Here is a 14276-nt window from a genome sequence, read left to right on the forward strand (position 1 = left end):
GACAAAGTGTGAATAATCCTAATTATCCATTGCAATTATGTTATTATTATTATTATTTTCAAAATGGGCTTTGTCTTTTTCTAGATGATTTTCGAAATAAAAAGATCCACATAATTATCTTTTTAGTTCTTCGGAATAAATAGCTTATAAAAACTAATTTATAATTTCTTTTGTGAGACGATATGCATCTTCTGATTCACTTAATATATAAACACCATGTATGAATGATATGTATAACTATGTAAAAAAATATTTTATGCACATATAACACATATAAATTAAATAAAATACAAACTACAATACTGATTTTTAGTAAGAAAAATATAATTTTTCACAAAATACAAGCCCAGAGGGGCTCTAAATAATAACTCAATTAGAAAAACAAAAACCAAGAACAAAGAAAAATCTTGGAATCTCATTTCAACTAGGGAATACTTGAAACTAAAATTGATTTTATTACACAAATTAAGTCAAATTTGAACTCTAGTGAGATTATTTACAAAAAAATTTAGATAAAATTATGAATGAGCCTTAGGTTCAAAACCTCAAGAAAAAAAAGTCTAAGTTTGTATATTGAAATTGGATCCAATTTGTTTCCAGTACCACCAAGAATCAAGATTTCCCTTTCTTGCTTGCTTGATCCCAACAGCACAATCTTCTTTAGTTGTCAATCTTGCTTGTTTTTTCTTCTTGCCAACGAGGGCAATCACTCAAGTTCTTTTTTGAGTTTTAGGTAAACATAATATAAGGAAAAGTTGAGAAAAATGGGCATAAATTTTGTATGATCATGGGACACTGAGATCTAGGGCATTGACATTAATATTGCCTTAGTACCTTTTTGTTCTCAAAAGACAAGTTCCTCTCTTTGCAATACTTTCTTTTCTCATTGGAGATGTTGGTTTGTGGGGTTACATTGTTTATTGTTTCAAAGCTGGAAAAACAAAAATGGCATCTCTACATTGACAAAATTGTTTGTGGGATGCATATTTTCTTCCCGTTTATCTATTTTATCTATATCGAAATCAACATGATGATACGCGATTAGGTACTCATTTGAATGTAACTCAATCAAAAAATTGCTTCATGATTCAGTCGATATCTTCTATAAATCTACAATATATCACATTACGGGCCGCTGACTATATCTATACCGATAAATATTTTCCAAGATCCTTGAAAATAAATCATTAGAATTAAGTATAGTTAATAGTCTTATTAGAGATATTTGTGCATAGAGGAAATTAGGTTGAGAATGATGAAAAGTTAGGGTACCATAACTTGGGTAGGGCATGCATGAGCCATGGCATGCTATGGACCAAATCATGTCCAATTACTGGCCTTTGCCCACTTCGCATCATACATGTGAGAGAAATCACAATCATACACTATCCTTTTTTTTTTTTTTTTTCACTTTGGGTATGACATAATTAGATTCTTTTTAAAATTCATTTAAAAAAAAAAAAGAAAGAAAGAAAGAAAGAAAAAGGGATAATGGGCATTTTTCGTAATGTTGTTATTTTATCCTTAAAATGGATAGGCACATAATTTGGATAAGATGGAATTAAATGCTCCTAATATATATATATATATATATCAAGTCCATGACAAGACAAAAAAAGATGTACGACATGCTTTAAATTGTGGTACGAGTTGTTTGGTATGTAGTTAGTTTGTTTGTATGTAGAATAGTAGTAAAGAGGGGCTCATAATTCTTGCAGAAATCTAAGGTAACACCCCCTTTTCTTGCCATTGCTAAATAGACCTTAAATTTTGTTTGTTTTGCTTTGGAGATAGTGTCTGAATTCTTTCTGAGTGTGATGTCCCTTCATGCCCACATCTTTGGTGGGCCAAACATGGCCTTTATCTCCTTTTTTTTTTTTTTTTTTTTTGAGGGGTGGGGGTTGTTAAATCTTTTAGGAAAATGATATATCACTCAATAAATTGATAAGTATATCTTTAATAGAAATAGAGAACTCCAACAAATTACTTTAAAAAATAATCAAATGTTGGTATTTTTGAAATTCAAAGTGACAACCTCAACATAATCGTAGGATTCAAATTGACAATTTTTTTAATATGGAATCTCAATCGTACCACTCGAAAAAGGTTTGGGAGCAGTAGGCCTCGTCTCTAAACAAGAACATTAAAGACAATATATGAATATACGAACCATACATGTTATAAATTAAATAAACTATCAATAAAAAAATAATATTTGAAGTGATTTACTAAGTATACAAGGTAGCTGGAAGGCTGTAAATGGACAAAATTCAGATTTGACAAATTTGTTCATATGATAAGTTCCAGGACATCATGTTGATAATTATGAGCGACAATGTCAAATCCTCCTCTCACATACGCCGACAGAGATTGGTCCTACTTTCAGAATATGAAATAATGATTTTTAGGCTAAAATATTAGTGGTAAATATCAGTTTGACCTATCATAAAATAATATTACCATTAAAATAATTAATTATTTGCAACGTTCAATTTGTACAAATTAATTTTCAAAAATATATTTATTTTACTTTTATGTAAGTAGAAAAATTTATTATTTTTTTAATTTACTTTATTTTATAATATGCATTGAAAGTTAGGGCTGGTGAGGTTTAATTGGGCCGGGTCCACTTCCAAAGAGTATATTATCGAGTACTTGTCCCAGATAACCCCAATGCGCTGTGGCCCATTGGGTTCCTAAATATTTGCAGTGGTCACAGTGTTGCAAGCAAATTGAATCGAGCATAATATATCATTATTTAAACTTGTTTGAATTATTATTATTGAGTTTGAAAAATTAGATTTGAACTTGATTTGATTATTGATCAGAAATTGAATCAAACATGAATAATTTGATATTTACATGTAAGTATGTGATAGGATTTGCATTTTGTGTTAATTTCAAGTGATATTCGACGCTACTCATTACTTTCACAAGTTTTAGTAGAATAATATTTTTTGTGAATTCGACACTCATCAGTATGTATATATATGTATATTTTCTTTATTTTTACAATAATCGCTAATGGAATCTAATATGGGCTAATAGTGCCTACTTAGCCCAACAACAAAATAACATATGAATGAAAGGCTTGGGCCTAACAAGAACTAGACAACGGCCCATGGGAGCCCATTAGCAACCATACAATTTGGATGATTGATACGTGGCAGGATCTGAGCCGTTCAAGTATGTTGGTATGATATAGACCAAATTCTATAAATACACCAACCACTATTCATTTGTGGATATGCAATGTTATGAATCTATGACCTTTCATTATCTCGTTAGACTTCTATATTATACCAATTAGCAGATTTGAGTGTCAGAATGTCCCCGTCGGGACGAACCCGACTCCTTTACCTTATATTTTTAGGTTAATTTCAAAACACAAAATATTGAAGGAAGGTCGACTTATAATCTCGATGAAATGACCATGATTAGAATCAAATAAAGATCAAATGACCTAAATACTGAATTTCTTGGTCCTCCTTTTTGCTAATCACTTACAGGCAGTGGAGTGGCCTTGCAAAGAATTCCAAACATCCTGCTACACTACACAGAGTTTAGCTCATCACAACTCCTTGTTTTCAAGTAGTTTGAGGTTACCTATTCCTCCGACCATCCACCATCAACGTTTCTTGTCGAATCACTACAAAAAAGTAATAAAAATTATATGATATCTTAAAACTAGAAATAATTAGATATAGTACAGGTTGAAAACTTTTGTTTTATCACTGTAATAAATTTTCATATATAACACGAATTTCATGCTAATTAGTATATAGTATATAAAATTTATCACTAGTAATAAATAATTAATAGTAAACAATTATGCATAATTGATGAGGCCCAACAACTAATTAAATACTTTCTTGAAAATAAATAGCTTCCATGCAGGGATATTCTGGTGATGCATGCTACTCTTCCTTCTTCACTTGCATCTACGTACCATCATCGTTAAAACCTTCCCAAATCGCTATATATATAAAGTTAGAAAAATACGTACATTTATCAAAGCAACAAAATAATTAAATGATGATACTAATTAAAATCATCAAGAACTATATATATATATATATATATGTGTATGCATTGGACAACATGAATATTTAATCATTTTAGTTACTCCTATATATGACAATCTTTATACTTTTAATTGTAACAATTATTATATAAAAATTGCCATTCACAAAAATTAAACTTTTGCATAAAATATTACCACTGTAATTGAGTATGATTATCTATGTTACACAAAATTCTTGCCATTAATAAATTATTTGTAGATTATTATGAAAAAATGAATATATATTAATATTTTGAATATTAATTTATCAATATACTAGTATTATTTTTTGAATTAATCAATCCAGTACCATCGGTGACCTGCATTGTTTTCCTGATCAACATGATGAATACCACCGGATCTGGTGAGGAGGTGCGATAGTATATTGTTGAATTTTCTTGGATGCGCCGGAAATATAATTGGAGGAATACAGAACACGCCGGCCGCAGCAGAAAGGAAAGAGGCGGCAGACTGGGAGGGCCGCTGCCAGACGACACGGCGGCGGCGGTGTTCAATTCATGAGGATGGTCAGCCATCGTACATACCTGATTTCTTGAATGTATATGGGAGTGGATCTGTTTCTGTCTACTACTTATATAGTCTTTGCCTTATGTTGTGTATATATACATGGGTTTAGATGCAATTATCCCCTATAATATGTGAAATAATATAAAAGAATTTTCTTTTTTAAAAAAAATGAACTAATTACTTCCAGTACTTTAAATAGGGAGATATTTTATTTTATTTTTCAAAATATAGAGAATGATTTATTAATTTTTTTACTTATTTTTCATATCACAATAACAATTGCATTTTTCCCTAAAAATATGTATAGGTATGGGATAATTGTGCCCTTTTAGGACTCTGTAATTACTTGTATTCAAAGGTATGTCTGTGTACTGAATTAATAACGATAAAAAATTATTTTGGTAATTAAATTTTGTTTTTAACATCTTAATTTTTGATTTATGAATAATTAGAACCACGCAAATGATATTTTTTTATACTTTATTTTTTATGTAATTATCATTAGATATACATTATATATATTTGAATTTTTTAACTATTTAATTAGATATTGAAGTATCATTATTGGTGGGCTAAAGAATTTATATTTTATTTTATTTAACCTTTCAACAAAATTAAATATATGATTTTAAAATTAATTAATTTATCTTTAAATAAGTAAGAGGATCTTCTAATTGACTAAATTTTGTTTCTGGATTGTATGCAATAAATAGTGATTTTTCTCAGTTGTAAACTTGAGCTAATTTATTAATAGTGCTATATATGTTACTAAGAGCTTAATTTGCATGATTATGATCATACCTGAAAAAATATTTGACAATAATCATTCTACCTTGAGTAATTTAAGAACATATTTCAGTATTCCTCTCAGTAGACTGAGTATTTTAATTATTTTATACAAACAAAATATATAAATATGTCTATGAATTTATGTCTTTTTTCATATAAATTGTAATCTTTAATATTTTAATCGGTGCATGCATTATATGGAATTTACACTCGTATTACAAACATATCGAAAAAAATTAGGCTAGATATTCGATCGACCAATTCCGATTTGAGAGAAATAATTGAGTAAAACTTTTTAAATCATACTTAATTAAATAAATTTAAACTCAACCACAATATTAATTATTTGAAAATGATATTTGAATCTTTTTTAAACCCTTCCAACATAAATTAAAAATTTTCAAACAAAAATTATTAATAAATTTAAAACTATTAAACCAACATAATTAAACTCAGGGTATTCCCTCAAATCTCAATAAGTTGTATATATTTACAACTCAAATTTCTAAAAAAAAAAAAAAAAAATCAAATTTATTAAACTTACACATTATTTGTCAAAACACACACAGATCCTCCACTCAAGAACACGGATAAGAAGATCCCAAATGAGGTGGAACACAAGCACTATCTCTCCAAACCCTAGAATGCCTCCTTAGAATCTCCTTCGCCCTCTCTTTCGTCTTCTCACTGCATCTCACCTGCAATACCAAGCACAGTTTCGACACAACCCCAACCTCCATCATCTCTTCAAGAACCCTAGAATTCCCTGAATACTTTGAGATTGAACTCAGAATCCTCACCGCCTTCTCGCTCGCCCCTTGAGAAACCCTCAGAATCTTCTTGGAAACAACGGCCAACCCGCCTCCGTGTCGCAGCAGCGCGGTCCGGCCCTCCGCGCATCCGCAGAGTTGATCCAACACCGTAAGTGCAAGCTCACAGGCCCTTCTCTCCGGCGTTTCAAGCAGCAGCTCGATCAGAACTGCCACGGCGCCGGACTCCACCGCCTTGACCTTGTTTCTTCCCCATGGACAGAGCTCCACCAGCAGCTTCAGTGCGGCTTTCGTTGCTTGAGCAGAAATCTTTATCTTGTCTCCAAGAATATTGGTTATCGCTCTGAATAATTCGGGCCTGGACCCGATTATATATTCTGGGTCTGCTACGTCGAATGCGGACTTTAATAGGATTATTGCTTGAGCTCGAGAATGGGAACTCCCTGTTTCCAATACGACAATCAATGACTCCAAGAACTCATCATTTTCCAGTAACAGTTTCCTCAAATCTGAATCTGATAACTCAATCTGTCGCAAAACGTTTAAAGCTTCGTCCCGAGAAAACGGGTCCTCATTTTCTTTAAAAACGGATGCCAGAAATTCAACAGCCCCGGCGGCGCGTAGATGGTTTCTGCTGCTTTCGTTTCTGTTCACGACGGATCGGAGCCTGCGGAGACAACTGAGCCTGCATTTTGGTGAGTTCTTGGCCTGATTCAGGAGCTTCAGAATAAGGGATCTGTCAACGGGGGTCTTGGGCGACGGGATTCTTTCGTGGGTGTTGAGAGTGCACCAGGCCTGGATCAGCCGGCGGAGAGTGTGGTTGGGGGTGAGATCGGTGGCGGAAAGGTCTTGTTGGGTGACGGGGCAGGTGGTTTTCTTGCATGAAATAAACAGCCATTTCTCGATGTTTTCTCGGTCGTAGGTTATGCCGGTCGAGACCGTGACTGGATCTTTCATGAGCTGCATGGAAATCGGACAGAGAAAGTAACATGGGATTTCGATTTCGTGTGCTGCGGATTCTTCCATCAAGATGGTGAGAATTGCTGGGAAGTGAACTCAGCCTGATGAAGATGAAGATTTTTCAGAAAATAGAACACATGGGGATAGCGTGGTGCATAATTATTGTGTGAAGTTTGATGAGATTGGGAAGAGAGAAAGATATGATTTTATATGCATGGAGAAAAGGTGAGGCGAGTCAATTAATGACTTAAAGAGGAGGGAGTCAACATACTCGAAAATTCAAGGAGGGACGGCAGAGAGAGAGAGAGAGAGTTTGAAATCTTGGACTTTTTCCCAGGTTTCCAGGAACTCAAAATTCTTGTACTAGCCGCACCATAATATAATAAATAATGTTTCATATAAAATATATTATAAATTAAAGTAAATATATAAATCAATAAATTGTATTTGAAAAAATAAAGAAAAAAACAAAAAAAATTACCATTTTTAGGTATCTCAACAACCATATTAGTGTTATAATATTAAAATGTTACGGATTTACTCTTATTTAAAAAAATCAATTAATATTTAAAATTATAGATTTAGTCACTAACATTCGATTGTGAATTTAAAGGATTTTTTTTAATATTAGTAGAAATATATAATTACATTAAAAATAAAAATAAAAAAAAGAACTTTTTGTATTATTAAAAAAAGAATATTGGTGAGTAGATGTAATGCATGAGGCACCAACACAATTAATGCCTGTAGGGGGAGACCTCAACAAACTTTTAAGTCGGCGTTGTATTTTTGGTGCTACCTCTTTTGACTTCCACCTATTTTTATTGTAATAATTTGAAGAAATAATATATATATATATACACATATATATTTGTGCTTATAACCCGTGTTTTAGTAAATTCCGGCGCTGTGGCCGTGTTGGCCCTCGCTCTGTTTCAAACTGGGATGACAACGGTGTCCGATTGGAACATTCTTTTAAGTTTGTCAACTTGGTCGATAACTGTATGTAGTCATGTATGTTAATTTAACCTAGTTTTTTTATGAATTTAAACTTCAATTGTATCAGATATTTTATTTTAATTTGATGTTTTAATGTTGTGCTTTACATAATTCATTTATATCATATGTGTAAGGGGAAAAATGCAATTTATTCCTGTATTATGCAAAATGAGCAATTTATCCCATGTAAAAATAGAGTAAATACCCCCCTCAGTCCAGCGGTGCATTACACGCGTTCCACGTTCATCTAGGTATATTTTTTAATCAATAAAATATTGTTTTATTTATATATAATTAATTTAATATATTAATACATATATATTTATATAAATAATATTTAATTTATTAATATTATATATTAGTATATAAAAAATTATATATATAAATATTTTTCTTTTTCTTCTCCCTCAACTCGTTAGACCGCCCCGGCGGCGGCCACCCTGCCGCCACCATCTCCCTCCTCTCGCTTCACCACCTACCTCAGCTCCCTCCCCCCCTTCCTCCGCCTCGTGCTGCTACCTCCATCGCCACCTCTTCCCTCCCATAGCCACAGCCTCCTCCCCCTCCCTGCCCCCTACCCACCCCGCGGCACCCAGACCGGCCCTTCTTCTCTATCTTCGCCTCTTTTTCTTCCTCCTTCTCCTCCCGCCCACGCCCAGTCCGCCTCCACCCAGATCCACCCTCCCCTCCTCCTCCTCCTCCTCCTCCCTCTCCCTCTCCCTCCATACCGTTAATTTATTAATTAAATTTGAACTTTAAATTGACCAAGATCCAATGGTTATTAAATAAGAAGATATTATTTTAAATTTTAAATTAAAAGATTCAAAAAAAGAAAAAGGCACGTGTAGTACACGAAAAGCATCAAGGGAGTAATTTGCTCTATTTCTAATAACACAATGGGATAAATCACTGGATTTTTTTTTCACAGGGATAAATTGCTCATCCCATAATACAGGGGTAAATTACATTTAACCCAATGTATAAGTTATCATTATTAATAATAAAAATTTTGACACGTACATATTTAATAATATCTCAATTATGACATCAATGAATTTGTTAAATTGATATTATATTTCCTTCGATAAGGAAAAGGTCTTAAGTTCAAATCATGTTATCCTAACCCCCATTCCCGTTGTGCTCAAAAGGTGATGGTATAATGAAAACTTTATGTCTAATTTCTTTAGGCTATTAACTATATATCATTAGCAATAGTCGCATAAAATAAAATTTCAAAAAGATTAATAACTTAGTCAAATTAAAATAATTAACTTAGCATATGTATATAATTTATAATTATTTTATGTTATCACTTAATTTTTTATTAGTGACACTATGTTTTTTTCTAATTTGTAGTAGCGAAGATTTATTGGATTTCAGTACGTTGATTAATAAATTAAGTTTGTAAAAGATGATAAGATGTACCTCGATCGACTACGTAATTGGACAGTGAATATGTACAATTAACCCGGTCCACATCATTGTTAGACTGGCTCGATCAGCATTACTTCTACGTACGTCGTCGATAAATTTGACAAAGTTAATGATAATTATAGTGTTAATTACAATTATGACTGAGTAATTAAATATGAAATGAAGTTCTACTATCCATAATCAAAGGACATTATTAGCTGATTACTTGCGATAATCACAAATTAATCTCAATCTTATCATGGAACTATTCCAAGGAGAATTTTAAACCAATTTGAACAACTCCATAAACAACACTAATTAAGATATCATTTTCATTAGCGAACGAGATCTAATTCAATTGGCGAAGTTGAGATCTCATTATCTTATAAGATATTATGGGTTCGAACCATACAATGTGTGTGAGATATTGTCTCTTATAATAATAGGTGTTGTTGAGTAGGATATGATTATTACAATAGTTCTTGTTAAATATTAGTATAGACAGAAATGATTGTAATTGTAATCGATTTATTTCAATTAATAATAGTTCATCGCTTTTACTTAAAAAAGCTCGGCTTTCCAACCATTCTTGTGTGAGTATTTATCTAATTTAAGAATGATTTCTTATTAAATTATAGATTAATTACATTCTATCATCTAAACTATGACCGTTTTTACACTTTGGCATCTAAAATTTTTTTTTACTAACTTTCCATCTCAACTTTACAAAAGAAAAATATAAAAATTACATATACATCTCTTAATCTATAATGTAATTTCATAGAATCATAAATTATTTATTTATATTATATAATTGCGCATACATCTACAAAAACATCAACTTCTACTCCTTTTTTCAATGAAAAAGATTGATATCAGTTAAAAATACTCTTAAAAATTTCAAAATGTCCCTTGGTAAGACATTTATATAAATTTTCATGGACCATATTGCCTCCAACTAATTTTTGGGGGCGTCAGAATAATATTTTCTAGAAGAGAAATATAAACCCATAAATATATATATACATATACATATATTAATACAATTTTTAAGCTAAATTTATAACATTGCACGTTTTAAATTTGTCACACAGTAAAAAACATTTTTGTCTTATTTCTTTTTTTTTCAGAAGGCTTTATCCGTGAGGGCACTATTGACATTTCACACTTTCAAGCCCCCCTTCTTTTTTTTCCCTCCGAAAACACCTACAGGAGGGTTTTGTCATTATTCAAAAAATATGGGTATTTTGTATGATTACATCAAAGGTTAAAGGTATAAATGTAATTAATCCTAAAAAATTTACACAAAAAATAGTGTATTTTATGGCGCTCACATATTATTAAAAAATATAAATATAATATTTTTCATCATAAATAAATTCTTTAAATTTGTACATTACTGAATTAATAGTAGAAAATAAATTCTTAGGAAAAATTAATATTATTTTTGCGTACAGAAATGGATAGTGTTTAAAGCTTAAAGTTGAATAGGGGGAAGAAAAGAATATATAAATAGAAAAAGTATGAAATGTTTGAAGAGAGAATGTTGAAACACAAGAACAGAAAGGATGAAATGCGACACAGTGCCGCCAAACTAACCGGACGCCAGATGGAACATTTAATCGCAGTTAAATCATTCCCGTCACGTCCAGATCCACACCTGTCACGCTCTTCACCTCACCACTCCTCTCCTCTCCTCTCAATAAATATATATATTTATATATATGAATAATAATAATAATAATAATAATAATCCCCTGCACTCTGAGTTTAGAAATTCCTTTACCTTCTCTCCGTTTCAGAAAATCATTCCCCACCTCTCCTCTCCTCTCCTCTCAATAAATATATATATTTATATATATGAATAATAATAATAATAATAATAATAATCCCCTGCACTCTGAGTTTAGAAATTCCTTTACCTTCTCTCCGTTTCAGAAAATCATTCCCAGAATTAATTTATTGAAAAAGGATAACGAAAGAGGAAAGGAGAATGGCTAGTGGGGAAGAGAGCCAGCAGAACGACGCCGTTTCCATCGAGCTACCTGCTCCAGCTGGCTGGGTTAAGAAGGTGTTTCTCTTCTCTCATCCCCCTCTTTTCGACCTTTATTTTTATTTGCTGCATTTTTCTCTTCTTTCGTTTTTTTGTTTGGCTGTATGGTGATGTAATTTTTGTCTGTTGTTGTGAGCGGCACTTGTGTTTTTGATTTTGAGTTGCTGAGGGTTCTACGATTTTGATTTCTGTGGTTGTGGATGTTGAGTTGCTGTTTAGTTCAAACCTACTTTGCTTTTTTTAATGTTTATGGAAATTATTTTTTGGATCAAGTGATGCTCTTGCTGTAATGCCCTCTCGAGATTGTGTAAATTGACTGCGCATTTAAGCTTTAAAGATGGAGTGTTTTTTATTGTTGAAGGTTTTTTCCCCTTCAATGAAATAAAATTAAGTTATAAGTCCATGTGTTTGAGTTATGAGCATAATTACTCATAGTATACTGAAACTGATTCATGCGATTTTTGTGAAGTATGATCATGTTTTCATGATATTTAGCGTTGAGGTGTTATTGTTATGTATATTACATCTTTAGTAATTTGGTACTCTTCTTCCTTTTGCATTATTTCCATTTCCCCCTTCCTGTGGAGTGTGGACCGACTCTGTTTTGCAAATTAAAATTGTTGCGCAGTAACTTTAATTTTGATAATTCAACTTCTAGTAAGCCATCCTATTGGTAGGAAAATAACTCAAGAGCATAGAAATCAACAAGCCTTACAGAGTCAATGGTCCTGAAAGTTTAATATACTTTTTTTGTTTTTTTTTCTGTCTCATTCAAGTGTATGGCAGAGTTTAAGAAACATGAGATGGTTGTTTACAATTGGCAGATAGCATCAAAGTGATGCAATACGCATTACTTAGCTGAATCAAAAGATATCTTATACTTGTCTATGGTAAGTGTATGTGTCCATTAATTAGACTACATGAGTTATATAGTCAAAATCAAGGTACTATAGACGCTTAGGAGGTCTGAAGAGGCTCCGCCCTATCCCAAGTATAGTCCTAACTAATAATGGCTGCATATGGCTTGCTAATTTTCTACATTCTCCATTTTAGCTGTGAAACTTACTCTGATTTTGTTTATCTTCTTTGCTTCTAAACTTCTGTTTTCCTCTTTGTTGCTTTTTTGAGAAATTATTAGTTTACTCCAAAGAAAGGCAGTACCCCTCAGAAGAATGACATTGTTTTCGTATCTCCCACTGGAGAAGAGATTAAGAATAAGAGACAGTTAGAGCAGTACCTCAAATCTCATCCTGGGGAACCTGCTTCCTCGGAATTTGACTGGAGTACAGGTAGTCTCTCTCTCTCTTTCTCTCATGCCTACCCATGTTGTGGTGCTAAAACAAATGAAAATATTTGATGCTGCTGAGAGTGCAAGAAGCAGATAAATGAACATCTGTAATGTGTTTGCTATGTCATGAGCATATGTAGTTTAGGAGCTAAATGAGATCAACCTGCTGCTGTTGTTCTGACCAGGTGACACTCCAAGGCGTTCTGCTAGATTGAGTGAAAAATCGAAGGCAGTTGAAGCACCCGCAAGTCAGTCCCCCAAGAAAAAGCCAAGAAAATCCAGCTCAAAGAAGGGTGCTAATGAGAAGAGTCATGCCGATGCTGAAGGTGAGGCCACAGATGATATAGATGCTGCTGCAGAAGAAACTAAAGGAAGTGCAGAGGCTTCTACTGCGGATATAAAAGATGTCGGCGATGGGGAGGTAGTTACTGAGGAAGGTCTTCTAGAAAAGCTCAATGTTGAAGCTGTAGAGAAGGAAAAGGAGATTGAATCCTCTGCTGTTGAACTCCCAAATGATGCCAATACCAAGAATGCAAATGCTAACAGAGAGGAACCCGATAATGCAACTACTGTGGCAGGAGATGCAAAACTTGAAGAATCTAAGGAGGCATCATATGATGTGCCAGTACCAAAGATTGATGAAACTAAGGTGGCATCTTCTGAGGTACCAGATACAAAGCACGATGAACCTAAGGACGCATGTCATGCTGAAAACAAAACTCCAGACGGGAAGGTTGAAAGTGCAGAAACAGTTGTGGTGGATCACGACAGTTCAAAGGAGAAACAATTGGCGGACGAACCCATCGAGAAGGACTCTGCTTTGCAAGAACCGGCAACGAGTAGCTAAAGCATTCCACCAATTTGTATTCTTTTGTTAGGGTCATGTTGTACTCTCATACTCCATCTGCCCTTAAGCTAGCATCCTAACCTTCGATTGTAGATCTGCTCTAGAAATAACTGGTTAGAAATTCTTGTAGCAATTGATGTTGATGTCTGCACCTTCCTCATGAACTGTAAGTTTGTAGATGTTCTGACAGTTGTTTCAGGGATACTTTTAGTCGGCACTTGTAAACTAAACCTGCTCTATGCGCACTGTCGCATGCTCTTATACTGATGATCGCAGAGCTGTTGTGTATGTGGTGGATCTTTTGGATATTTCTGATTGGTCACCCATCATTGGGTTCAATTATTTCAGTTGTCTCTTATGGTATACCCACCCCGACAGACAGCGATAATCCTTTCTTACTATTTTAGCACTAGCGAGAAGAATGCAAGTTGCATTAGATTCTTTCTAGATTCACTTGTAAGTTTAAACAAACAAATACTGTCGTTGTGAATGATGTGTTTTCTCCTCCGATGTATGACCTCCTCTAGGATCTGTATTAAACAGAACCCAGAAGTTCAATTATTTAG

At 33.2% G+C, this 14276-nt stretch overlaps 2 protein-coding genes across 2 annotated transcripts; one reads left to right on the plus strand and one right to left on the minus strand.

Moving 5' to 3' along the window:
• Window positions 5889-7403, minus strand: LOC105170240 (E3 ubiquitin-protein ligase PUB23-like). Its single transcript, XM_011090911.2, has one exon. It carries the CDS (start codon window positions 7174-7176, stop codon window positions 5959-5961), a length of 1218 nt encoding a protein of 405 aa, XP_011089213.1. The 5' UTR covers window positions 7177-7403; the 3' UTR covers window positions 5889-5958.
• Window positions 11390-14073, plus strand: LOC105170070 (methyl-CpG-binding domain-containing protein 11). The gene is made up of 3 exons (XM_011090669.2): window positions 11390-11593; window positions 12714-12864; window positions 13049-14073. The coding sequence occupies exons 1-3, from the start codon at window positions 11516-11518 to the stop codon at window positions 13708-13710; spliced, it is 891 nt and encodes a 296-aa protein (XP_011088971.1). The 5' UTR covers window positions 11390-11515; the 3' UTR covers window positions 13711-14073.

The sequence above is a fragment of the Sesamum indicum genome, linkage group LG9 (genome assembly GCF_000512975.1).
Source record: "Sesamum indicum cultivar Zhongzhi No. 13 linkage group LG9, S_indicum_v1.0, whole genome shotgun sequence".
Lineage (NCBI taxonomy): Eukaryota > Viridiplantae > Streptophyta > Magnoliopsida > Lamiales > Pedaliaceae > Sesamum > Sesamum indicum.

Excerpts from the sequence above, each read along its gene's own strand:
- LOC105170240 (XM_011090911.2), bottom strand. The coding sequence starts at position 7,176 with ATGGAAGAATCCGCAGCACACGAAATCGAAATCCCATGTTACTTTCTC.
- LOC105170070 (XM_011090669.2), top strand. The coding sequence starts at position 11,516 with ATGGCTAGTGGGGAAGAGAGCCAGCAGAACGACGCCGTTTCCATCGAG. Across the intron at positions 11,594-12,713 it reads CAGCTGGCTGGGTTAAGAAG|TTTACTCCAAAGAAAGGCAG; the intron begins GTGTTTCTCTTC and ends AGAAATTATTAG. Across the intron at positions 12,865-13,048 it reads GGAATTTGACTGGAGTACAG|GTGACACTCCAAGGCGTTCT; the intron begins GTAGTCTCTCTC and ends TGTTCTGACCAG.